The sequence below is a fragment of the Taurulus bubalis genome (genome assembly GCF_910589615.1).
Source record: "Taurulus bubalis genome assembly, chromosome: 13".
NCBI lineage: Eukaryota > Metazoa > Chordata > Actinopteri > Perciformes > Cottidae > Taurulus > Taurulus bubalis.
Genome location: NC_136601.1, coordinates 16,973,301 through 17,000,091, shown reverse-complemented (window position 1 = coordinate 17,000,091; position 26,791 = coordinate 16,973,301). Strand labels below are relative to the sequence as shown.

The following is a 26,791-nucleotide window of genomic DNA, read 5'->3' as shown; positions in this document are numbered from 1 at the left end:
GTTGTGACTTGAACTCAGATCGCTGATGTATTTTTAATGAGAATATGTCCTTCTTTTTCATCTTACAACAAATGGAAACAGGAACAAAAGCTCATTATATTTCATAAGCATGACATTTCAGAAAACTGTGACATTAAGAAATCAATTTCTACGGTACAGTAGTGATTTTCACGATGCAAAACAAGCTTTGCCGTAGCACTGCCTTGAGATGAAAACATCTTTAGATTATCGCAGTACTTCCACCAAAGCAGTAAATATGCATAACAAAGACATCAAAGTGCTCACCCGACAATTTGCTTTCATCTGGTCAAGGGGTCTTCTGCAGCGTCTCATGTAAGAACGGCGCACTTCACCCAATATGAAGTGCACAGATGGAACAGCGGTTCACTGAAGGAAAATGTCAACTTGTGTCAGTGTTTGTGTTTGAGATGCTTTATTGATGGATGTTTGACCTTTACTGCTAGTGATGGAAGATGTGCTTCTTGTGAAGCTTTCATTTGCATCCTAAACATTAGTAAACATTATTCTTATTCAGTCGAGTGGCACGGTAAACTTAGATTTACGCGGGTGGAGGTTTGAGTGTCAGGCGGAACAGAAAGAAGACTAATATCTCTCTTGCAATGGCATGCATGGTAGAGCAACAAGAGATGGCATTTCTATTTCCAGCTCAGCTAAATCTGACCTCATACTAATTCAGCTGCAATTTCCAGGTTTGACCCTCAGTAGCAAAACTTTTTACATATTTTCAAGTGGTCCTTAAATTGAGTGTATTTGAGTGTGAGACTCAAATAAAGTACCCAATAGGCAATTCATAATGCAATGCATGCACACAGTGGCAAGTGTTGCCAATGTAGTGATTATGCTATTCTTTCACCTTTGGTTTTTGTGGCAGAGGCTATTAACTTGCGCAAATAGACGTTTCAGAGTTTCGTGATTCCCTGGCTGGCCTTCGCCTTTGCTTTCAGAGCCAGATGCCCTTTTAATAGCCACGCCAGTAAATCCCAAAATATATTCACACCAACAGGGGCTTTTGTGTGACCTGCTATACTTGGTTGCGTTTAGGCTGGTTTATTGCCCAGTAATTTCAAAATGACCTTGGTTTGCAATGGAAGGTCACCTTAACCTTTGATGTGCTGTTGCATAACGCATGAGCGTCATAACATTACCACCGCTCGATGTGTAGCGTTTATAATTGATGCATCATCGTACTCCCCTGAGTCATACACAACTATATACAGTACATACTGAACTAAGATTTCTGAACACATCTGAAAAGTTCTAGACTCAATAAAACAGTAAATATATCAGGCTGTAGCACTAAATAATGCAAAACCAGGAGCATTACCAAACTAAAGTACATTTAGAGGCTCAAAATGCCACAGAAAAAAAACGTTGCAGTCTGGGTAATGGGAACTGCAAATTACTGTTTTGTTTCTCCACTGAGATATTGACTCCGGGAACGAAAATCAATTAAATGAAAACAGTACATATCATTGTACGGGGTCTTTGAACAAATATCGCTCTGTCAGAATATGACACAAGCGAGATATATTGTATACCCGAAGGTGAATATTTGTATTTCTGAGACTTATAACTTTAGTCTATTCCCATCTCGTATTGGGCTTCTTGTTTATGGCGCCTGAAAGATCTATCTGTGCTGATTCATTGCTTGAATGCTTTGTTTTGCTTTATTCTCAACTCTAGGAGGGAGTATGGGGCTTCTAATGGCAGACCTGCTTTTCTTCTTAGTGCATTTGTCCTTGAGGGAGTTTTAACTTCACAACCAAAAAAACACACAGGCGCTTCCTCTTCCTCAGGGCAAAATACGTACAGGTAACAGCCTTATCGAACGGAAGGCAGCATGTACACCTTTCAGATGAGCCTAGTGTGGCTTGTTTGATCATTCAGAGGAGAGAGAAAATGTCTTTGAATCTAAAACTCCCTCCTTTTCAGCTTATTACTCCTTCTCAGCAGCACTGTGATGGTGATGGGGGGAATAGAGAGCAAGAACAGGAGGAAGGACGGAGGTTAAGATCTGTCCATCATTAGGTGTGTCCTTAGACAGGAGGGATGTGTGTAAGAAGATATATATTGGCAAGGCAGGTAGAGGTACTTGCTTCTTGTCTTGTCGGGGCATTAATCATCGCAGCGGCCAAGCTTAACCGCCAAGGTCAGCAGTCCTAGCATGTGTGGGAGGCAGCTGCCACCACAAAGCACTGCAGCAGAGGGGCTAACAGAGGCAGGAGGCAGGAGTCTGACGAGGGTGAGGAGTAGGGTGTTGAATTGACAAGGTGAAAGTAGGACTAGAATGAAGGGGAGGAGAACATGGGGGGCAGGGGGGCGTGGTTGGTAAAGAGCGTCAATTGAGGTGGTAGTGAAGGAGATTGCTAAGCAAAGGTAGGTGGACATTTTGGGATAATGGATTGAAGTGGGCAGCACTACTGGAGAGGGGGAGCAAAATAAAAGCATGTGATGCGATTGTACAGTGGGTGGAACCGCACCACCCAGAAGGAGGACGGTTGGGAAGGACAGCGTGTGAACAAGGTCTGGTCACAATGCTTTTAGTCACACCTCTTAAGTAGGACTTTGGTATTATTAGAATAGGACAGAGGTGAGAATGAATGCCCATTTAGGGAGACGTCGTGACGGCTTGAAGCTTTGTGAAAGATGCCAGATGATAAATGTGCTGCTAATGTAGCAGAATACAGAGCCAGATATCCAGTGTAGTTCTTACACTTAATACAAAGTATCCGCAGAAGGACCATAATAAGCAAATAGGTGGCAATATATCCACGACAGGTTATATTACACGTCAGGCAAGTACCATCTTTTTCCTATGAGAGCTAATTTTATAGGGCTATATATGGGTTTGAATGTGTCATAACCCCAAGGAGGACCGTGCGAGGGCATTTCTATTCAACTGACTTACTATGAAGAAAATACAATAATTTCCTCGGCGGTGTGAACAAGAGGTGCACTTTATTCGTACATTCTGCAGCGAACTGAGCCATGGCTGCAGCTCGACTTAGTCCAACTTCATCTCCTTGAGTATTTAGAAGCCTTGATTGGTATAAAATTGATCCAAGTGGGATTTTCCCACCATCTCCTTTGCCCGTCCATTCCTTTCAATCCCAGGAACGAGGAGATACTCTGGAGGGAAATGTAGAGAATTAGAACACACTGGAAAGGCTTTGTTGTAGTAAGCCAGTGTACACTGCCTTTGCCCGAGTGCCCTCTGCTTATGTAACTTTTGCAGTCATATCCGGTAGGAGGGGGGGCTGTATCTGTCTGTAGGCATCATAGTATGAGTTTGATTAGTTGTTATTTTTTTGTGAAAATGTGGATGGAAACACAGAAGCTGACTTCAGTGGGTTTTTTAAGGTTAGGACTGGGTCCTTTATAAATAAACCTGTAGTCCAGGTATAATGTGCAAAATTAGGGAATGGTGGATAATTGGGAGAGTTAAAGTAAGACAAAAAAAAATACATTCATTAACAGTTTCTTAATTTCTGCTACTATAAACCTACTACATCAGTAGGTTCCAAAAGTCTGACTATTGCTGTTTGTACCAGTTTACATATTGAGAGTTCAGTCAGAACAACAAGAACACATAACTGTATCTGTTACAGTATAATGTTGCTCAGCATGACCCACGTGCAGAGAACACCACATGCATAATTTATGACTTCAAACAAACTATCCGAAGCAGCCACTGAGAAAAGGCACCCAACTGACTTTAAAAACTCTCTTAACAAGACAGATCTTTCTGGAGTGGAGGGATCTTGGTGTTGGCGTTGTGGCATTGGCGTTGGGGTCTCTAAGACTCAGCAACTAGGATCTGGAACAGCAAGGTAAATATAATGAGCTTTGCTGGTGAAGCAAATGATGAGGCTGATCAGTCAAAGTAACTATGAAGCATCAGCCCCCAGCAGCGTGATCCCTGCCCATCAGAGCTCCATTTCAGCACCTTGGACAGCGGTCATGACATCTACTACACTATTGTATACTTTATGATTGTTGATTTGGAGAAAGAGACAGGCAGAATGTGTAGGACCATTTGATGCTTTGAAATAGGTCAGTGTTGAGTGTTTACAATGTAGTTTTACATATTTGAAGGTTTAAATGTGAAATAATTGTGCATAAGAGTCAAAAGATTAATAAAAATAAAAAAAGATAAACAAAAGTATATTCCAAAAGCATTGCACCAGAGTCAATTTTAAGCACTTCCTGACAGACTGACCAGTCTTGGTGCTTCATGACCAGAATTTAAAATGTCTCATCAGCGTGTTGATTGATTTGTTTTGATTCTAATGTAAGACAACAACAACAAAGGAAACCACAGTCGGAAGAGGGGATGTAAAATAACAGCATGACAAAGCAGCTTGCAGAGGAAGGGAAGTGTGCAGATATCTAACAATTCATTTTTAAATGACATATTTACAGTGTAAGTCTGACATTCCTGTGGATAAACTGGAAAAACAAATCATGGGAAACAAATTAAAATGCCATCATGACATGCAAAGGGAATCAGGTTCAACCAAGGAAGCTGTACGCATACACATGGTCAGAGCGGCTGCATGTGCGTGTGACGCATGTAGGGAAAGTTTAGACATTCTTTTAATGAATTGGAAATGTTCCCATCAAAATTAACTATTGGTACTGCACACATGTTGCACAGTTCTACTTTTTAAGCTTTTGTCACTTAATTTGATTTGCAATTTTTATCAGGGGATTACATATGTTTTTCAAGGGGTTGTTTCACCAGCAGAAAGGCTTAAAGGGTTCACCACAAATAATACTATCGATGTGTAAATCAAAGTATGACTCTGAGGATGGGTGATGAAATGGTTCGTTTTGAACCAGATATTCCATTTTAGATTAAAAAAATAATAATTAAATGAAGAGAGAAATATGAAATAGTAAGCTGTATAAAGATAATTAAATTGAATGAAAGCAAGGAAGAGAGAAAAAAATATTTCCTTTAGACTTCATAATGTTAATTCTGTAAAAAAAAAAATGAACTGCGCACAGAGTACTTAATCAACAGCAGGACTTAATTGAGATTAGTCCATAGAACAGGAAGAGGCTTTGTTCCTCGCAGGCAAAAGAAGTTCAAGGGATTCTTGTAAATATCACGCCGGACTGATGCGAGCGAATGCCAGTTTTCTCATGAATAATAGAAGCGAAATGTGTTGATAAATCCTGAATGTCTTGTTGGAGTTGCGTGGCTTCAGGTGTTGGCTGACATTCTCTCCGTGGAGCTGCCTGTCAAACCGATGCTGGCCCTCTGGAGCGCCGTCTCTCTCTTTTTTCAAGTTATTTTTCAATCGCTGCACTTGAACATCCTGCTGCTCTTAAGCAATATGAGTGTAATACAGAAAATCCACAACCTCACTAGCATTGCACCAAGATTCCCCACACATTGTATTCTGTTCCTTTTTTTATTTACACAGATATGAGCCTTGCTGTGTTTCCCCATATCAAACTGTATTAGTTTCTATCATCGCTAACGCAACATAGCAGTCTAATAAAAACATCAGTGAAGTGTGCAGCACATGGCAGCCGCTCAGGGAAGGTTGCTGCAGAGTAGCAGCTCTCATCTGGTTTGGAAGAATTGTGGGTCCTGCTCCCATATATTGGCCAAGAGCCCATGTGAGTTGTGACCCCATGCCACTTGTCCTTTACACTCACTGGCTGCATGCTGGCAAGTTGACCTTTATCATTAACCCTGCTGCGTGCTTGTCATTTGAAGTCTTTATTATTCACGCTTCCCTTCGGGTATATTGTATACCGGGGAGCAAGGAGGAGGGCTGCTCACACATTTACTCTCAGCAATTACAGCACTTACAACCATCTCTCATACATGAAGCAACCCACTAGGAGAAAGACATGCTGCTTTTACTTTATCGCACAGGCAAACATATGCTTTTTACTACTGCACACGCCCACATGCATTGGCTTCAGCACAATGTTGTACCATGCTTTGAAAAGAATACATAAATGCAAACAAACTGAAACATCAGCTGCACATTTTTTTATATTATTGATTAGTCTCATCTCTTCACTATAGTCACAGTTTCTTTCATACAACAGCAGCTGTTCCGTTTATTTTTTTACTTTGATGTTTAAAGCCCAGCCAGACGAGAGGCACACACTGTGGCTGAGGCACTGTTGATATTCTCGACACTCATCTTTTTCCACGGCAGTGTTAATCAGCAGCCACTCTAATTAAACTCAGTTTGCACTTGAAATGCTTTAAAACATGTTCAAACAGTTCTGAACGACAACTGTTTGATAGGACACATTGCTGCTTCTGTCCTGTTCGCGGATGATAAGAGCAGCGTGTGCAAGAAAAGTCGGCAGGAATGTATTTTAAAGTGCAGATTGTCTGCGTGTTATCAAACTAAGTCAATCCACGTCACACACTTCCGTTATGATATTATTCATGAATGTTTTTTACCCCGATCCCACATCCATTACATCTTTATCACAACTATTTTCATTATCATCCGGCTCTGCCACTTACCTTCACTCAACCTCCTTCTACTGCGTGCCAAGTCAGCAGTCTCCCACAAAAAGTAATCCACTGCCTTCACTGATGGGCTGTGATAGAGCTCATCGTCTCAGTGCTGCAGCGACGGCCACAGAATGAGGCAAACAGGCGCTTGACACCCCACTGCCGCCTTGTCAACTATTCAATTTGAATAGAACACTATTAACGCAAATCCTATAAATTACTTGATTATGTTATTCATCCAATTACAGTGTTTAGGTGCAGCTATCAACGAGGCTATTTCATTTGCAGGCAGAGAGGTGGAATATCAATCTTGTATTTGGATCCAAATTATACAGCTTAGTTGTGCATATTGTTTGCATGTGTTCTTGTTTGTAGTCCTTTCAAAACCTGTACAGCCCTGCATACCATATTACATCAACTTTAGCCAAAGAACAAATTACAAAACACTTTCGCCTGGCAGAATTTCCCATCATTAAAAATACAGCAATGGAATGCTATTCTGATTTCAAATGTAAAAATTGTAAATGCACGTTTTTTTCCCCCTTCTTGAGCCCTGTCTGAATCAATTGAACAAACCGGCATGATATTTGATGGCCTGTGAGCTCCAATTATTAGAACAATATTATGGCTGGGGCACTCCACTGGAATTCCAATAGTGGTTGGAAGCTATTTGTATTGGTGTTAGTCCTTCAGGGGCTGGAGAAGGGCATACAGCTCAATAACTCAATTCTTAACAATTAGCCCCTGACATGTCCCGCAGAAAACAGATAGAGAGGACTCTAGTGGATAGAGATAGAAAGCAAGTATAGAGATTATTGTTTCAAAGCCACAAACAGCTTTGCAAAAGATGTTGTAGCTCTGCTTTCAAATCATACCTGCCCGCTGATAAGATCGTAGTTGATAAGTGCGTAATTCTTCATCGCGCAGCTGTTTAGGTGTCTTTCATTTTGTCGGCATCAGCATGGACCTCATCACAAGCACCAAGAGCTTCCCGTTGTACTGTGGAAAAAAAAACTAGGCTGTTCTCCAGGGTCACTAATTATCAACAGCACACTTGCAACAAATTTCAAATGGCCCAGACCTTATCATTCTCAATTATAAAAGGTATTGTACTGTAATCAGAAGGGCTCTTAGATCCGGGATCAGACCTCATCTAACTCGCTCCCCTCCCCTCCCCCGTGCACACCTCCACAGCCGTGGACCCAGCAGAGAGCGACCTTGGACCGGGGCCGACCTTGCTGCATCACCACAGTCTGATGTTATTAGATTGTCCAGGAAGGAGAAAGGTTGAAAACGCATACACGGTCCATCTCACCTTTCATTTGGTCTTCGGTGCACTTTCAAGGGGATAGGGAGAACAAATAGAGCTGTCTGAGGGTGTTTGACTTTTGTGTGCGTGGGTGCAAAAGTGTGTTTGTGTGTTTGATGTTTGCGCCCGTACGAGTACTTGTGTGTGTGTGTGTGCCGCCACATAAAACATGGCTCGCAGACAGATATGAAGGTGGCATTTGGATTTGCCATCTCAGGAGAGGGCTCCCATGCCGAAGGGGATCATACTCAGTCGAGCTCTCCTGTGTGTCCTGGTGGGTTGTGCGCCGTGGTCCGATTGTAAAGAGGTCATAGCTTTGTGAAGCGAGCCCCAGAGGCCAGCTAGAACAATTAGAAATATGTGTTTCTGGGTTAGTGGATCACAGTTACAAGTCTGGTAATGCTCTTCTATTTCTTGACAGTGGAGGCACAGGAAGTGACTTTACTCTGGCTTTTGTGTGATTTGTGTTGTGATATCTCTGTGTTCTGGAAACACCATGCCTGCTGCTTTGTTTAAACTGGTTTACACTTGCAACAATGCCATAGATTTCCAGCTTGCTTTTACTTCATACTGTAAATTATAATCTTGCTCTCCCCATCTCAGCAGTCCTTAAGGCTGAGCTGCAAACACAGCAGTGGCTATACAAATGCATGAGCAGTAACCCAAGGAAGCTAAGCCAAATGTAAACAAGGCCAACATTTTCCAATTTGCATAGTACACTGTACCATGTAACATTTTGAGTAATATTTCTACGAAAATAGACCTCAGTATTCCATACATTTTTGATGAAATCAAAAATACAGGGTCTGCAGACTCCACTATACAAGAACACGTGTAATTCAATTCATTGTTGCTGTAACACCGCTGTGAGTCTAATGCTTTCATTGGAGGCAAATTGCCACGGGTGATATACCTCTCTCTGATGCAGCATATCTGGTGCTTAATATAGCAGTAAACAAGTTAACAATGCTTGACAGGGATTAAAAGGGATATATATTCCTGAGTGGCAGAAATGCAATGACACAGATCATATTAGTTGAACTGTTAAAAGTGTCAGACCATGTAAGCTGAATTCAGATTTTAAGTTGTGTGTCACTGTTGTCCCTGACTCATGCAGGAACCGTGTAATTCTTTGACTTTCTTGAAACGTCAAGATCGCCAAAGCTGGCTGTACGAGGTTTTCACCCGACTACAACAATATATGGAGGATATTACACATTTTATATCTGCCTCCGTGAAATATAAAAGGGCATATGCAGGATGAGTCACACTGTGCCTGTGATCAGTGGCTCCAGCTGTTATGTATGACTGAGAATATGGAACAGTATAAATTATCATAAGTGGTATAAGGGCTGCATCAAAACAGATTATCGACTGACTCAATAATTTTGCAGTGTTGTATCACACCAGTCTAACTTGATCATCCGACCCCATTATTTTAGACATGAATTGTGTATCAATTACCTCCCCGGCAAGAGCAGGCTGGGTTCTACGTACAGCCCTGTATGATTTGGTATCATAGTTCTGGTATCTAAATGCATGCCCTTCTTAAGGTAACATTCATCATGCAGGATTATAAAATGCTGACTGCATGCTTTTACGTGCTGCATTTGCATTTGGTTGTCAACCTCCATTTGCATTTACTAACAATACCACGGTGGTCAAAATTATAATGGCAATGCCAGCAATTGGGTGTGAATAAATAGTTTCCAGGAAAAATGTCTGAAAGGCTTTTAAGAACAGGGAAAGTCCCACCTCCTTGAGACAGAAAGCGAACACATTTTTCTATGCAAACAAGACAGGGTCCAGTGCCATTTGCTGGTGGCACCACTGCTCTAATGCCCATTTCCCCCCATGTTTTAAAGGGCTAAATTAGCCTCCTCTGGAGCCAATTTAGCTGAATTAAGGAGCTTAGAAAGGTTAGACTTCCATTGCATTTGAACTTAATAGACATTGCAATACGAGCGCTTTGCTGTGTTTGCCTACACCACCAGCAGACACTTTCAAATTTAATAAGACCAAATATTCAGTCATTAATCCTGATCCCCCATCATCCAGGAGCTTTACAGGTGGCTGGGGCAAAACATCCCAGATAGTCAATATCTTTGTGGCATTTCCCCAAATTAGGCCTCGGATCCATTGTATGTTTGTCCACTGAGCCACCTCGTTTAGTTAAATAATGAATGAATTGCACGGTTAATTATGAAAACGCTCACACTGCTCACAAGCGGGACTAATGCTTCTGCTGGTTTAATTAGAGCAGGACCTGCCACTCAGGGCTGTTCCCCATTCCAATCCTGAGGACAGAAAGGTGGATTCTCGGGCTGGGAGAGATAAGGCTCAACTCAGGAGCTCAGTATGGAACAAACCTGCCCCCGTTGCACAGCCTACTACAGGTAGCAGGCTGCATGATTTTCCGCCACAGGTAGGGATGCTACTGGCAGTGAGCAGCAACTCACAGACAGGAGGAGCAGTTAACCACCTGTCTCTTAACATGGGAGCCATTGCAGCGCAGTTAACCTATCCAGGAAAAGAAAGTATTGTCATCAGCATATGTATTGTCATCAGCATATGTCTTGATAGCACTACAGAGAGCATTAATAGACATTATAGAGCATTATCCACAGCGCAGCCAGTTAGTGGACACTGAAGTGAAAGAATAGATGTGGGGTGGCAGAACGGGGATGATTCGATCAAGACAATTGGCTTTATTTCTGCTCTGCACCTGCTAACTGTTTGCTGCTGATGCCATCATGGAGCCAGAGGGGATACTGGAGCACTGACTGAAACAAGATGTCCCACTAATAAGATTCACAATCCTTCCTTCCATTAGAACATGTCTGTTTCCCTCCCATTATTGGCATTGTTGTCGGGTCAGTAATCCACCCTCGTGACCTCTAGGCAAACGGACTCTAAAGGATACAGAGTTGACAACAAAGAGTGTCACATGGGAGATGGTGAGCGCGGGGGGGCTCGTTTAGGCTTTGGCTGGACTCAGGAGAGGTGACATTGGCCTTGACTACCCAGAAACTCCACAAAGCAATCTGTATAATGAGTGGTTTCCCTTCTGACTGAGTTGGCTTGTCATTCCATTCATACGTCGTGGCTCGATACATCCTTCCCAGCTCTAGTCAGCCCTCCTAAGCCTGAGGGGAGAAGAGAAGATAGTGGGGATGACATACACTCAGAGAAAGATGAAGCGTTAACCAAGGGAAAAAGGAGCATACACTTTATAATGTATTTAAATAAAATAAATTGTCACATTGATTTAGTTGCTTTGATAATAATGTTGCAATTACAGAGTAACCATGTTCACTGAAATGTGAGAATTTATCGTTTGAATTAGTTTTTTTTCTTTTCTTAAACGCTAATACAGTTTTCTTTGCATATTTGGCAGAAATTGGTTACACTTATTCACGCCCTTGGTGCATAACAAATATCTGAGCTCATGTTTTTGTTTATACTGTCTGAAAAGTGTAAGCATGTGCCCTAGAGAATGCCCAGCATGCAGCCACGGTTCAAACATATGAATTTATAAATGCCTGCTATCAAATAAAGCAAGATAAACTCAATTAAGGGAAGAGGTCTGGTGGGGATAGCATCAAATTAGGTGAATGACAAGCCCTGAAATCTGGAGCAAATAGCATTTTTCATGGGATAAAACTCTGAGATGTCCTTGGAAAATGTGGTATGTGGTGATGCTCAGCAGATAGAGAGGGACGAGAGCATAGCTGTCGGGGCGGGGGTCATGTACGAGTACTGTGACAATTTCTTTCGACAATGTCCCGTCATATTTTTGCTTCGTCAGCATGCTCTTTAAAGCAGGGATGTCGTATTTAATCAAATTACCTGCGAGAGCTGCTCCTTCTTTTATTAATTTATTGAGGCGGGGTGAGGGGAGTCGGGGTCTGTGAAGGTGCACGGATGAGCCCCTTTGGGACGAGTGTGTTTGTGCTCTCTGAAACGTGTACCAGAGAGGGCTGAGCTAACAGCAGCTGACAGTGGCAACCGCTCTACTGCTCGACTGTGAGAGGACCAGTCGGCTTTTTCGCTCGGGACTCTTTAGGGAAATTGTGAGAAGAGTCATCTAAGGTTCGAGACGGGAGCTGGCTCTGGTGCTGCTGCCATTCAGAGAAAAACAGATCGGGTTTGACTGTAGAAGACAAGACTTTGAGACCGAGAAGCTGTTATCTTAAAGTTGTATGAGGTACTAATTCACAGTCTATATCCATGTATTACCTTCAATAAATGGCGGTTGGCACACCCCCTGTTTGTAAAAGCAGGCAGGAGTAGAAGCTTGAAAAGGCCCACCTAAAACATATACAAATTTGATTAAGTGCACTATATTTAGAGCATTTGTCCTGCTCTACCTTGTGTCAGACCAGCCTTTCCGACGGAGATAATACTAACTGACTAACTGATGGAGGCAGCACTAGACCAGTAACTTCCTTGTTGTGTACAAATTATTGTAACCTTAATTTGATATTGATTTTTGGGGTTTGCATTGGCTAAAATAGATTTTGCTGCTGCCCCCATTCACAGCAGTACATTGCACAGTTTCCATGCTGGTACTCTTGCCTGTTTCTACAAACTGGGGGTGTGCCAACCGCCATCTACTGCAGTATACAATGACTATGAATAAGTACCTCATACAACCCCACTTCGAAAAATCCAAACTATCCTTTTAAGTGTTGGTGAGCATAGGGGGCTCTTATCCAATCACGTCTCCTTTCAACGTAGAAGGATGCTAAATTAGTGCCGTTGATGATATATCTGTCATAATCTCTCAGGTTAAAACCTCTAATCTAGTTGTCCATCAAAGCTTTTTTTTAGTCAATGGGGATAAAACGTGAGCAGTTGACAAAATGTGGCGATGGCACATGCAGCAATATTAACAAGACTGGATGCTGCTCTCTTTCACTGTCTTCTCCCACTCAGTGCTTTGGCCTATGGGCTCTCAGGTGTACAGTGCATCTGGACCAGCCTATAGGGCGCGTGGAACAAAGCCACGGTGACATTTTATCTGACGTTAGTTCCTGTGGGGCCTGAGCCATGTTGATGAACTGTCAGGCAGATTTCCGCACGATGAGGAGGGGGAAGAAAGCCAAACAAACAGAGGCCTGGCACAATCTCCCATCGCCAAGCAGCGCAGACGCACGCAGAGACGTCCCTGGGGATTGCAGGAGGCCGAGATGAAACGGAAAGCGAGATCTAACCTTTTTGTTGTTGCTGGAACCTGGTGCTTTAGTGCCGCTAGATTAAAAGGAAGGGCAGCAAAGGGAAGCAAAGGGAAATGAAATACTGACTAACTTCAGCTGTTCGATTGTGGAGATCCTTGCTGGGAACAGGACTTCAATATCAATTGAAAGGAGAGAAAATAAAGCAAATAAGTCCTCTTTTGTAGGACATGGGTACAAGTGTCTTTTGTATCGTGTGTGTGCCCCTTGTGTTACATGCAACAATACATGACAGGTACACTCCTCTATTGTAGAAGTGTTATGGTAATCATACACAATATTTCAAAAGCTTTTCATCCATTTTTCATTTCCCACTGTTCTCGGGGTGAGAGAACAGGCATGTTTCATCAACAAAGGAATATGTGACGCCAAGCACCCTCTCAAGGTAGAAGGTAATACATTCTGCCCATGTACGAACCGAGTGGTTTCACTTTCCTGGAGACAGGAACTCATCCTACCACCAATGTCGACATATCAAATATTTTCAGTGTTGGTGAGCATTGTTAACAATCCACATAACCACAGGTTCATATTCTCAAGTCCCCCACTTTGATTGCTTTTCTAGGTGGCACTCTAGTTATGTATCTTCTTTTGATTGCATGATGAAAACATGTGCTCTTGATCTCAGTTCACAGAAGGGCTGCTGCATTGACATGCTTTTTTTTTTGTCTTTCTCCAGCTTCAGATTTAGATTTTAAATGCAGATGTGTAGGGGTCTAATTAGATCTGTAGCACAATGAAGTTCCTTCCCCCGCTCACTCCTCTCTATAGGGTTGGTATTAACCTCCCAACGCTTTCACAGGCAGATGAAGAGATACCCACCGCCACTGATGTTAAGCTGGAAATGGAGCTGGAGGCCCTGGAGGCTCTGATCAAATCCCAAACTTAGTGCTCTAGTGTGCACTGCGTAGCCCAGTTCAGCCTCACATGGCCTAGTCTGCCCTAGCTTATACAAAAGTGATCCTCTTGCATCATCCCACCGGAGCGAGGAAGAGGAGGATCAGATGAACAAGGGAGAGGGGGGAAGTAGAAAGAGAGAAGGTGTGGGAGAAATAAGATGGTGATTGAGAGGTAGTTTAACATGGAGGGCGAGGAGGAAAGTCCACAGTACAGTGAAGTTCTACAAGGTCGAAGTTCACTCAAGATAGGAAGGACTTTGAAATGAGGCTCACTGGCTCCAGATAGCAGCGTCAGACCTTTGAAAACAGGGCTTAACACTTCTTGTGTAGGTGACAGACACTTCAAAATCAGCCCTGTTATTGGTGTTAGGCTTTTAATAAGAACAAGACTATAAACAGCTAGTGAGGAGGCAAGGCATTTATAGCTGAACTCAGTTAGTCAGCAGCACTGCTCACATCAGAGAGTAGATGCACTCCATTACCATTGGCCCAAGTGACTGCTTGTATAGCCGTCGCTCCAGCCCTTCATCAAACTGATATTGTGGGAAAACACACAGGCTGTGCCCAATCTTTACTTCATAAACTCACCCAGACCCTCTGCCAGATCCCCCTGGCTAGTGTGCCGGTCGTAGACCTACTCCGTGTGACGGATATTATGAATGGTAATGAGTGACTGCCTGCTGGGATTGAAAGCAAAAGTGCTGTCATAATTAAGTTAGATTCATTAAAGAAGCTCCACTGTAGTCTTACAGATCAGTGCATCTAGTTAGAGGGCTGTGCTATGAGTAGGGGCACCGGTGGGGGTTGTGTGTTTGTGGCCAAAGTGTATGTGTTTGTGCGCGTGTAACCTGCAGATTGTGGGTTAGGTAGGTTGTTGTGTGAGGAACTAATTGAAATGAGAGGCGATGTGCGAGTCTCAGCCAACATGGCCGTTCCATTTGTCAGGGTGACATCACTGCACTCACACCCCATCCATCTCCGCCCGGCGCCACAGAACCATGCTCCTCCTGGTGATTAATATCCATACCTCCCTCACTGCACTGCATACACCTCTCCCCTCCCCATCCGAGCACTCGCACACTACTGCTGCTGCTCCACACATGCTCACCCGCAAACAAATACTCACACACACACTGTTCTCAGTTGGAAGCCCTCTTCTTCACTTATGCACACAGTAGCTGCGCACTCACCCACACTCGGTGCCGGGGCACTCCCATTTACTCTCTCAAACACACATGGCTGGAGCCCAGGGTGCAGCCAGTCACACACACACACACACACACACACACACACACACACACACACACACACACACACACACACACACTTCCTAATTGTTAATATAAAACACAAACACAAACTGTCCTTGCTCGTTGGTTGCATATACATTTTATTGATTCTGGTTCTACTTACTAATTCCAGTTATATTAATATACATTTTTTAATTATTTTTAAAGCTAAAGAGCATCTTTATTTAGGTGTTTTCATATCTACTCACCATAAATAGTCATGTGTCATAACTGATTAGGTAATTATTGATTATTTTTGGTAGAAATTGTAGGCAATTGTTGATATTTTACTTGAGTTGCGCTGATTCTTTATGGCTAAGATTGGGGAATGAAAACACTGTATTCTTATATTGTCAGGAAATACTACCGTCATGTTCGGAATGATTTTACATATATTGATTTAGAGCTACAGTCTCTGGAACCAACACCAAGCCCATTTGTGACCATTGACGATGTAAATCACTTAAAGCAGGTCAGGAATACTTTTTTTTTAAACGTCATCCAGTGCAATGCTGTGTCTGATTTATGTGTTTTTAATAGTTTTTAGACAACAATGGAGCTCTGTCACATAGGAATAATATGTATTAAGGTAGAATTTAGCTAGATTTGTTGTAAATAGAAAAAAATATATCACCATACCTTAATTTTACAAGTCTTTATTTAAGAGCATTTATTGTGTGGCACAGTGTAAACACAGTACATGTACAATAACATATGCGTCACTGGTGATCGAGTTCAAATCGGAGCAGATCCAAACTTTCAGTGTGCGTTAAGCGGTATCAAAATGTCCTTAATTATCCTTATTTCTTCTAAATTTAGAGCCAGTTCTAAATCAGAATCAACCTCACTGGCAGCAGCACCACTTTTTGTAGCCAGAAATATTATATACCCTTCAAAAGACAAATAAAACATCACTCACACGTTACACACCGCAGTGCTAAACCTCAGGAAAACAGATGTTCATTTAAATTGCTGTCGTTGATTTGCAACTAAAGTTGGCAGGGTTGTACAAAGGAACAAATTTAAGAAGAAAGGATTGACAGCAGCGGGAATAAAAACTGTAGAATGGGCTGTCTGGGATTATTTCCTGTGAGGAAGGGTCATCCAAAACTAAACTCATTATAGCCAGCTATCAGGGCTACCCGAACCTGAGGAGCTGGGCTTTGAAGATCCGTTAAATGATGACCTCTCTGTCCTACTCTGCTCCGCTGATGTGCTTTGATAAGCCGGCCTCTGATCTGCTGCGTGGGATCACGGCGCATCACTGCACAACTGCTCTGGCCTCCCTGAGCTGGATGGTGCTAAACTTTCTCACCACGCCCTCAAATTACATCACCCGATATCGCTGTCATGTTTCACACCATGCCTTTGAACTGGTGCAGCCAACATGGCCAACAATTGAGGCAGAACACCTTGCAGATGGTGTTGGGTTGTTTGAACAAAAGATTACACTGTAAGAATGTATATTCTTTTAAATATGAGATTTAAGGCAGATTATTGTTTATGAAGAATCTCCCCACGATGCACGCTCCTCTGGAACCAAAGAGCTGCTTGACCCCACAGTTGTGACTGCAACACCAGCGTCTCCGTCTCAATCTGCAGGGGCAGGCAGGCCCGCCTCCGCACCAGCTGTGAGATGCAAAGCTTCCCTTAGTGTAAAAGCATTTCGCTGTCTTTGAGAATCCGCTGTCTGTGCTATTCACTGAAAGGAAAGATGTCGAGAGATACAAAGAATAGAGAAGGTAATAAGTCGGGGGGAGGGGGGAGATGGAGGCGGAGGCGGCGAACAGAGAGAGACACTGAGAGCGGAGGACGGCAGGAAACATGACTAAGGGAGAGATGGTGAAGGAAGGGTGGGAGGGAAGCAAAGGGAGATCAAACAAATATAACAAATGAAAGCCGACAGCAGCTATAGACGATGTGTGATTGATTGAGTGGCGTTCAGGTGCCAGAGGTCATACATATGCAAACTGCTCATTTGTAGTTGCTGCCAGGGCTGCTGTTCACCAGAGCCCTTGAATAGTGTCGCCTGACCACCGAGACACATCAAACAATCAGATTAAGCAGCCCCAAAGTCACATGCAGGACGACCAACAGCTGCCACGTGCACCACCAGCACTGCTTACAGTATCTGTTTCTCATCCCTGTCTGCTCTAACAGGCCCTTGTCTGTCTGTAAGAGATCTGGGTTTTAGGGGCTCAGATATGTGTCAGATGGGCTTTGGTGTTTGTGCGGCACAGGTTTTTCCTCTTGACATTTTGTTGTTTGCTTTTTTTCTCCCTCTACAGTGCTTTGTTGCACACAAACCACATTTTCCATTTGAGTCTTTATACAGCAGCACAGTATGCATGATGCTCTATCTCCAGCACCATGCATCAGAATGTCCCACAACCTTTTCAGCACACGCAATACAGTCGCAGTGTTGGTTCACGCTTCGTACGCCTCATCTATCCGTGTCATCCTGTGCACAGGGGACGAATATTCAAGCTGAACTATTTAGTTTTCTGTTAGTCATTGGTCTCGTCCTATTTGAGACCTACAGTTTAGTGAGCATGTTCTCATTCAGTTTGAGCTCGGCCCCGTGTCGAGGAGCAGGCCCCTGGAACATGGGATGACTTTGTTTCCTTTCAAGGCGGTCTGATATTTCATTAAATTATTGATTTGTGGTGAGGCCAGCTGGAATCAGGAGCTCAGGCATAAATTATTTTTCACCATTTTTTTTTGTTTGATTCTGCTATTACGCTGTATTCATGTTATACAGAACTAGTGGGGATGACAATCAAATTATTTTTTATTTTTTTTCCCCAAGTCTTTATTTTCTCCTCCGGAAACAAGGATGTGGTTTGGGGTAAATGGCCTTCAGTGTTCAGGCTACCATAAAGAGCCTTTATTGTGCTCTCTCTCTCTCTCTCTCTCTCTCTCTCTCTCTCTCTCTCTCTCTCTCTCTCTCTCTCTCTCTCTCTCTCTCTCTCTCTCCCCTGCCCTCAGATCAGACTGCGCTCCAGCCATGCTATTGGGCAGCGAGCTGTAAACAGGAGCTGTACACTGATCCAAGTGGCAATCACCTTCATTTGCCCCCCTCCTGCCCCCTTCTCTCTTTTTTTGTTTTTGTTTTGAAACCTTCACCGCCCACCCAAAAAAAGAGGAGGAAAAATCTTGTGGGAATGACTCCCTGTGTGGAGGAGGGATCTCTGGGTATGTCCCTTGCTCATCGGGAGCATGACACACAGGGCCTTTATGTGGCTGTGTGGAGGGTGGCCCCCTTCCCTCCTCTGCTTCTCATCCACACCCTAGAGGCTTCCATTCAGCCCAGGCCTGGCTGGGGGGAAGTTGGAGCTCTTTTGTAGTGGGGGATTCTTAGGGGAGGCTGTCAAGGCTGCAACTGTGTGGCCCTTTATTTCCCCAGAGAAGAGGAGGGGGGAGAAACGATAGAGGGAGAGCGCAAGAGGGAGACGAGGGAGGGGGAGTACCAAAGGAGAGTTTGGACACAGACGGCCTTGTTAACAGGCACCCCCAAAGAGGGAGAGGATGAGAGGGAGAAAGCAACAGGGAGAAGGCAAAGTAACAGCGAGAATGAATGAAAGACGAAAAACTTTCCCTCAGTTACGTCACCGCTGTTATCCCCATCCTCCTTGTCCTCCTCCTCTTTTCCTCTCCTCCTCCTCCCTATCCGCTCCCTCCATTTGTCCCTATGTAAGCTAACTCTTCAGCTCAATAACAAGCTTTTGCCCTCCCCGTCACCCTTCCTCGCCCCCTTCTCACCCTCCGCCATTACTTTACACACATTCCATTATCTGGGAGACCAGGCTAAGAGAGATGTCTGGGGTCGGAGCGATCATTATCATCACCTCTCTCTCTCTCTCCGCAACACTCTGAGTTATGGCCCACCGTATGGGAAACAGACATTTAAATCATAATCAATAGAGCAATATCCATGCTGAGAGGCATGGCTAAAGGAAATCGCTGCCACGGCTCTGGAGGAAACGGAGACGCTCAGTTTAGACTGAGATAGTGGTGCTCGCTTATTGATAAAATACGATCAAGCCGCAAAATGCATTATGTGGCACCACGCTCGGCACTGGCTTTTTCTGAAAAATAAACTCACTTTCCTTGATATAATGGTGATGCAACGATTATGGCTGGTGTGTGAATGTGTGGAATTGGAAAGGTGTTGGATTTGAGTGGTGATCTCCTGCTCCCTGCTGCTCGTGTATTGCTTCCGGCACGTTGGCTGAAGCTCAAACGCGGCAGAGAGGCGACGCTGTCATGCTGTATACATTAACTGACCCTCTGGTCATGTTAAGTTGACAAGGGTGGCTTAGTTCCTCGTAGGGGGGAAGTCGCACTACGGACACACAATGTTTTGTCCAGCAAGGGCGATGCAAGGTGACAGGTGCGACCTGACCCTTCTGCGACCGCACCACGGCCGCCGATGCCACTCCGACTGAGATCAGGACTGAACGTCTGACTCTGTGCTGCCACGCAGAGAAAATACCAGGTGTTCATACAGCAACAGTGCATCGCATCACTGTCAAGGACGAGCAGCTCTGAGACACGATACAGAAACACATCATGTAATCAGTCAGGACAAATTACAGTTCTAACACGGAGGGAATGTACGAATCACTGTTATTAACTCACACAGGTTGTTTGCTGCGAATAAGGAACGCTCTAACACGTTTCACGTCATATACAGGTGACACGTGTAGATAAAGGTTGGATTCCATTTTTGAGTATTATTGTTTCACAATTTGAAACGTGATTGGTTGGCATGACTTTTTGCAACTTATATAAACGGTTTTCTCAACAGATCTTAGCGTTTTGGAATTTGACGTACATTTGATGATTCAAGGTGGTTTGACTAACACAAGGATGTAGATCAGAACCATATACGACATCGGTGATCCGCCTGAAGGTATTTGCATGCACATCACTTTCAAAGCATTAGATCAACTAGAACCATTTACTATTTAATGATTATTTTATGTTGGTTGGATTAACTTGACTGGGACACTGTAATTGTGTTTACTGTTTGTGCCAAAGTTAATTGGTCAAATCATTTAGAAGAGAATTTGCATATCGATTTGAGTCCAGGCCGCTAACAAAGATGGATATAATGTGATTAAAGTTTATAATGAAATGCTTATTGTAAAGCGGCACCTTGTGTGTATTTAACTCTCGATTGAATGTCAGGTTGAGTAGCGCAGTCAAGCACATACAGTCAGCCTGACCAAATAGTTCAGAAGCACTGAGCTGCAGCCCAGAATCCCAAGGTCCTGTGTAGGAGTGAGCTGTGAACAGAGAGTGCACCGCACATCATGGTTCATGTGCGGCCAAAGCCCACGCAGTGCTGATGAGACGGGGATCATCTGCTAGATCTGGAAATCCATAACCCGATCCCTGGTGACTGAGGAGGTTTGGAAAATTAGATAACTCCATCCATATACAAAGGGAACATGTAGTGTGATATGTGACATTATTTAAATAGTCAATTCCTGTATTTTATTTGATCAAAGTAGACTGAAAGTCCCGAGGTCATGCAGAAAACTAAAAAGAGCAAACACCTCCGGAGCACAAGCATTAAGTCAACGGTCTGCTATAAATGTAAAAATAGAAATAACCATGCATGAAAACAATTACTTTGCTATCTTAATTGCTTTCCAAAGAAAATACTTCCTGTCACCTTTCCAATTAAAACATAACCAGCAGCTATATTTGATGTATTTTAAAATGGTGCCTGCAGCATGCCTTGTTGTCTAAGATATTGGATTCCACCTCTACATTGTAATGACCAGTTTCATTTATAGATGCAGAGGAATCAACACTGCTAGACAAAAAGTAAAAATCACAAAAAGATGAGAACATTAAGCAGTGCTTTATTCTGCCAGCTGGGGATCCAGCTCCAATAATTTAAATGTTGTCATTTAGTAATGCCTCATATTACAATGCCAAACGGATAATGTTTTGCTATATATTTTCAATTAGGCTAACAGTTGCACAAAATCCATTTTTTCCTGCCGGTCTCCGGACATTTCTCAACCCCTCTGACATACACTTGGTGAAGTGTGAACCAATTCGCAAATGAGGGTTATTCTGGGAGAGTCATGTCTCCTCCCTCGCTCCACGACACCCAGGAGAGGGTTGTAAAAGCTGTTGTCCTTTAGTTATGAACGCGAGGAGGGGCTGCGAGAGGAAAAGAAAAGCTCTTCAATTGGAGTCCTCTTTTCTCCCCTCTCCCTCCTGTCTGCGTCTCTGTACCCCGGCCTGTCTCTCTTACTCTCTATCTGCATGTGCCCTGCTGCTCTGTCATCCTCAGGGATGCGTCTGAAGGAGACCATCTGTTGATCCATTTGTCTCCTGCTTTGCTTACTGTGCCACCGCCTCTCTCCTATCAATGATCAGGCCTGGCCTTTCCCGTGCCCACCCTCTTGGATGCTGCCAACAGGCACTCGGGGCGAGGCGGGTGTCCTGTTGGGGGTGGGGCAGGAGGCTGTGCCCTGTGTAGTCTCTGATTCACACAAAGAGAGAGAATAGGGATTGGCGGACATGCATCCTTTTTGTACATACATGAGACCAGAGCAGCTGCTTTCTAATCAGTGTTTTTTTTTTTTTTTTTAAAGTGAGCATAGTGGTGCTGACCTGAGTCAAAAAACTAAGATTTATTTATTTATTTTTGCATTGTTGATATCCAAACTATTCCTTTTTGCCCCCTTAGGACTTGAACACAGAGAGCTTTTCATTATATGAGGCATAGACCATGAAATAGATGTTAGAAACAATACTGTGATACTGAAGAACCGTCACTGGAGGCTTCTGAGCATTCACCACCAACACAGTTATTGCTTGTGAAGTGCTGCCACTAAAGAGAGGTGGGGGCCTGGTTTCCACGCACGTCTCCCAGCTGTCACCTTGCATGCATGTTCAGGGGTTTTGATGGACACTGAGTCCACTGTGGGGACTTCAGGGATTGCTTGCCTTTGATCTTCTCCCACGACTCTCGATTACCCATCATTCAGCAGGGCTTAGGCCCTGGAGAGCAGCAGGGAGAGGGTGGTGTGTTAACATGAGCTAGGATGTACCCAAGAGAGACTCACTGTCCAACTCAAGGCATCAAATAGCAGATTACACAGACACTGAGGAAAATGTGCGCGAATAGTGCCTGTTGTGAGTGTTTGGACTGGAAGTATGTGGGACTTCAGAGTGTGCGAGAGAATTGAAATATGTCAGAGCAAGGTGGTAACTCTGATGGGATATATAATGAGGTGGCAGTCCATATGGAGGGTTTTGCAGCGTCAAAATGATCGTTAATCTTGTTATCATCTTTTTCTCTCCATCTGTGGAGTTTTCATAGATTCCTAAGGTTTTCATCAGGACTGCTCAATATAGCCGATGATGTGTGCTCACCCGGGGAGACATGCCATTGATTTCCGATAAGGTGCAGATGACATGTGGTCACACACGCTCCTATTTTACCAACAGACGTGTCGTCCAATAAGTCATAGTTCCAGCGCTGCTGTCACCCGGTGTGATTGTTCTTCTGAAAACATTTTTGGTGGGGTTAGTCACTGCAGATAACCTTTTATGCTGCAGGTGCACATTGGAAATAATTAGTTGCGGCCTATGGCACGTGCAAGTTGCAGAACACCTAATTGCAAATATTGAAATCAAAATGAGATTTTTTTTCTTCTTTTTTTAATTAGCTGTCTCTGGTTGACTTTTTAATCTCTTATTGTCTGTGTGTGTTTGCAGGCTTCCTCAGTACTGGTGACCAGGCTGCTAAAGGGAACTACGGGCTCCTGGACCAGATCCAGGCTTTAAGGTGGATCAGCGAGAACATCGGCTTCTTCGGAGGAGACTCAAACCGCATCACTGTGTTCGGTTCTGGCATCGGAGCTTCCTGCGTCAGCCTGCTCACCCTCTCCCACCACTCTGAAGGTACAGTAGAGCAGGGATGAGGGGGATGGGTGATACAGCTGTGGAGCTCCTGCCTGCTGGTGTGTAGGCTGCTTGATTCTAGAAACTGGCGACGCAGCTAGAGAGTTATTGACTAATATATTCTACTGTACCGCACAGCATAACGAATGCTTTAGGAGCAGGTGTTTGCATTTAAATTATTGTGATGTTCATTACCATCCGGAAATTGAAACTGCACGGCATATTTCAAACCACATATGGGTCTTGATGTACTCTGCTGGTTTGCTAGTATCCCTCTCTGTCAGAAATAAACATGTTTCTTTGTAAGCAAGATAAAAAAAAGGGGACATGGTGTACCCAGGAGAGCTTTTTAGTGGCATCCTAAATGACACACACTCTCTTTGTAAACATTGTTTATCTGCTGGCTACCTTAGTGCTACTTCATGATGATTTACTGCCCACGTTGGCCATGTCTTAAATACTGAATGCAGCATGCACGCTCAACCTGGACATGCGATAAACTTTCCTCATACTCATTCTCCTCTAATGCATCATTGAATTAGGATGGATTACTCTGTATTGGTAAGTTCTTGCAGGAAGCGCTTTGGCTTATGCGAAAGGAGCCGGTCCTTTGAGCTCCCTCCATGAATTGCAAACTGCAAAGCTAAATGGACACAGCAGCATCCTTAATTAACCTGAAAATATTACAGTCAGTCACATATTCTCCCATCCGTTTAAAAAGCTGGCTTGTTTGTTTTGCGTTTAATTGATAGCGGTGTTGTGTATAATGTACATGACAGACTATTAGGAATATTGAGGTGTTGGTGTGTATGGCAATGTTTATGTTCTTCTACATTGTTAATGTGGTGGTAATATTCCAAATGGGAAATCTTTAGACTCAGACACGCTCACGAAGCCTGCTTGTGAGCATGTTAACAAGCCACAAACATGCTGCTTTGGACATGCATGATTGGAAAAATGTAACGCAGGGCTTTTACTCTACATTACATATAAGCGAATTACGTTCAAGAAATCACTCTTGCATGAGATAAAAGATTGATCTAAGGCAATACTGTGGTCAGGAAGCTATTAAGTGGCATACTCCCAAACACCACACACACACTAATGCCTAATTTATTCTTCTGCGGAAAAGCTTGTGCAGAGCTTGTGCCGAGACGCAGAGAGCTGCACCTTCTGAAAAATGTGACTTTGGCAACAGGAACCGCGAACATCGGAGCCGGAAGGTTTTCCGGACAAGTTCCTCACATGCTTTTACAACAACGACCTCCTTTATTAATTCCAGGCCCAGGAGCTCCTCCTTATTCATCCAACTCTTCCATCAATGTATTTACAGCCATGGAGTTATGTTGGGCCTAACCTTTATGGAACTATTGTATCACGCCTATGAAGTACTTTAAATCAAAGACCGCCTGACAAAGGATTTTAAATAAAAATCCAACGCAGTACTATGTATGCCAGGTGTGCGTGAGAGGTATAAGTCAGGTATTACATACATACACACACGTTTCATTTTAGATCTGTGTTCTTGGATTTTGTATTAGTAGGGCCACGTGCAACTGAAAGAGGTCACTTTAGCTGCTCTTCTTCAGTCCCTATCACAGTGCCAGAGATTTGTGATCTGTATTGCGTTCTCCAATTTTCATTAAAGTGTTACTAATTGCCTTGATTTCCTCCGATGAATGATGACTGCTTTTCAATTGAATTTTTACCATAAATTCCTTTTTATTCATACTCCATAATGTTGCGCTCCATGTAGCATGTTATTATACTGCCAGTGAAACCATCTCCTCTGCCTCCCAGTAAATTGGATATTACCGGGTCTGTTTTTTCCCCTGAATGGAAATGTATGCCCCACTGATGGGATAAAAAATAAAAAAAGCCACTAAAACTTGAGGGATTCTAGCAAATTGAAACAGGAAGCCTTCTATCACGCCGGGACTCTTGCTGCGAATGTTACCAATGGCAATCGGATTTCACACAGTCTCTCTCGAAGCACAGATTGTTGTAATTATATAAAGTTTAGGACTGGAGTGGGCTGCAGGATGTGACAGGAAATCCAAGTGAGAGAAATGTCTTTTTGCACCTGCTTTCACAACCTCCGCTGTACTCTACCCTTCCTCCTCCTCCTCATCCTCCTCCGTCTTAAATGTTGAGGTGAAACCTGGTATGACGTTCTTGTTGCCAAGACAACTCAGTAAACAAGAAAGTAATCAAAGTGTCTGGATCTGCTTAGTGGTGATGCTTGATGTAGAAATCTATCATCAAATGAATTATACACTGTGGCATGAGCACACCTGGTTTCAGGTGGCTTCCAGAAGAGGATTTGTGTAATCATTCCTGATCTGTGTTAGCAGACCCAGGTAGAGAATCTTACATTGAGTTTTCTACTTTGCCCTCTGAATGGAATTAAGTCAGGAAACAAGATTGTTCATGTCCTGATTCGGCTTTTCATTTCGACTTGCTCGCGAATAAGAAAAATCATACTCTCTGCCTCGAAATAGAGGTAACCGCCAGTGGTGTCACGTTGAATGCGCCGTGTTTGAATTCAGGAGTGGCATGCGGTAGGATATGACAACATAGTGTGGGTAGTCGTGGTGTAACGGACATCTGTTATTAGTACGTAATGTAGTGTTGTTGAGAAACTTCAGTTTCCAGTTGTTTGAATGTATGAGGTAAAAAAACATTATTATAAAAAAGTAAAAGGATACATTTTTGATGGTTTACTGACTTGAAATGATGTTTGCGACAGTGGCAAAAAGAAAAATAGTCGACCAGCTGCTATAATCACACCACAATTTTGATCAGCACTAATCAGCAATTAGTATCGGTGGCAAAAAAACATAATCAGGGATCTCGAAAAGTTCTATTTTCTCCCTTTTTTCTTTTGTGCTCATCCGATCTCTGAGAACCGTGAGTTTTATGATCCGTTGCAGCGCTAATGGATAGGTGTTCACATTTGTCTCACACAAACATTTCTCTTCACCTGCTGCTCAGATGCAGGATAACGAGGCCCGGCTAAAAAAGAAGTAAATCAGCGGTGACACACTGTTCTGGAGCTCCCTGGTGTGTCGGTGTATTTAATGACAGTATTCCCACTCTAACTGTACACAGTCTGTCATCACTGCCTACAGTACATAGACTTTCCATCTAACAGAGATTCCTTTCATGCCTGTTGGTGGCAGAGTGACAACTTACTTCAGATGCTCCATGCTCCTCCTGAAGCCTATTTAATAAGCTGGATCCTCCTATATCATCCTAGCCCTCTGGCCTCTCTCTTTGATTGCCTGCTCCTCTGGCCTGGCCTTGGTGGCGTCTCCATGTGGGCGTGCCGAGGGCTGGAGTCACAGGGTACATCCATCACCTCCCCCTCTCTGGCCTGCGTGTTGGCTGGCTCGGACGTACTCTCGTGAGGGCTGGATTTTTCCGACCCCGGTCTGCGCCCTGCCTCCTCCATCTAATCTCCTCCTCACTGCACCCATCTGTCTCCCTGCCTTCACAGACAGTAAAAGCATGCAATGGGACACACGCTTTCTCTCCATGTGCCACTGTTTCTCTCTCGCTTTCTCCCTCCCTGGGTTTCTGCTCCCTAGTCTGCAGCATGTGTG

General features: G+C 43.6%; 1 protein-coding gene across 5 annotated transcripts in view; it reads left to right on the top strand.

Annotated features, from left to right (window-relative positions):
* nlgn3a (neuroligin 3a) overlaps positions 1-26,791 on the top strand; it is a gene marked incomplete at both ends in the record, with an annotated part of 92,383 nt that overhangs the window by 29,105 nt on the left and 36,487 nt on the right. For all 5 annotated transcript variants that reach the window (XM_079228214.1, XM_079228213.1, XM_079228212.1 and 2 more), the window contains one exon: positions 23,001-23,186. In XM_079228214.1, the coding sequence (XP_079084340.1) occupies positions 23,001-23,186 (186 nt within the window). The remainder of the gene's footprint in view (positions 1-23,000; positions 23,187-26,791) is intronic.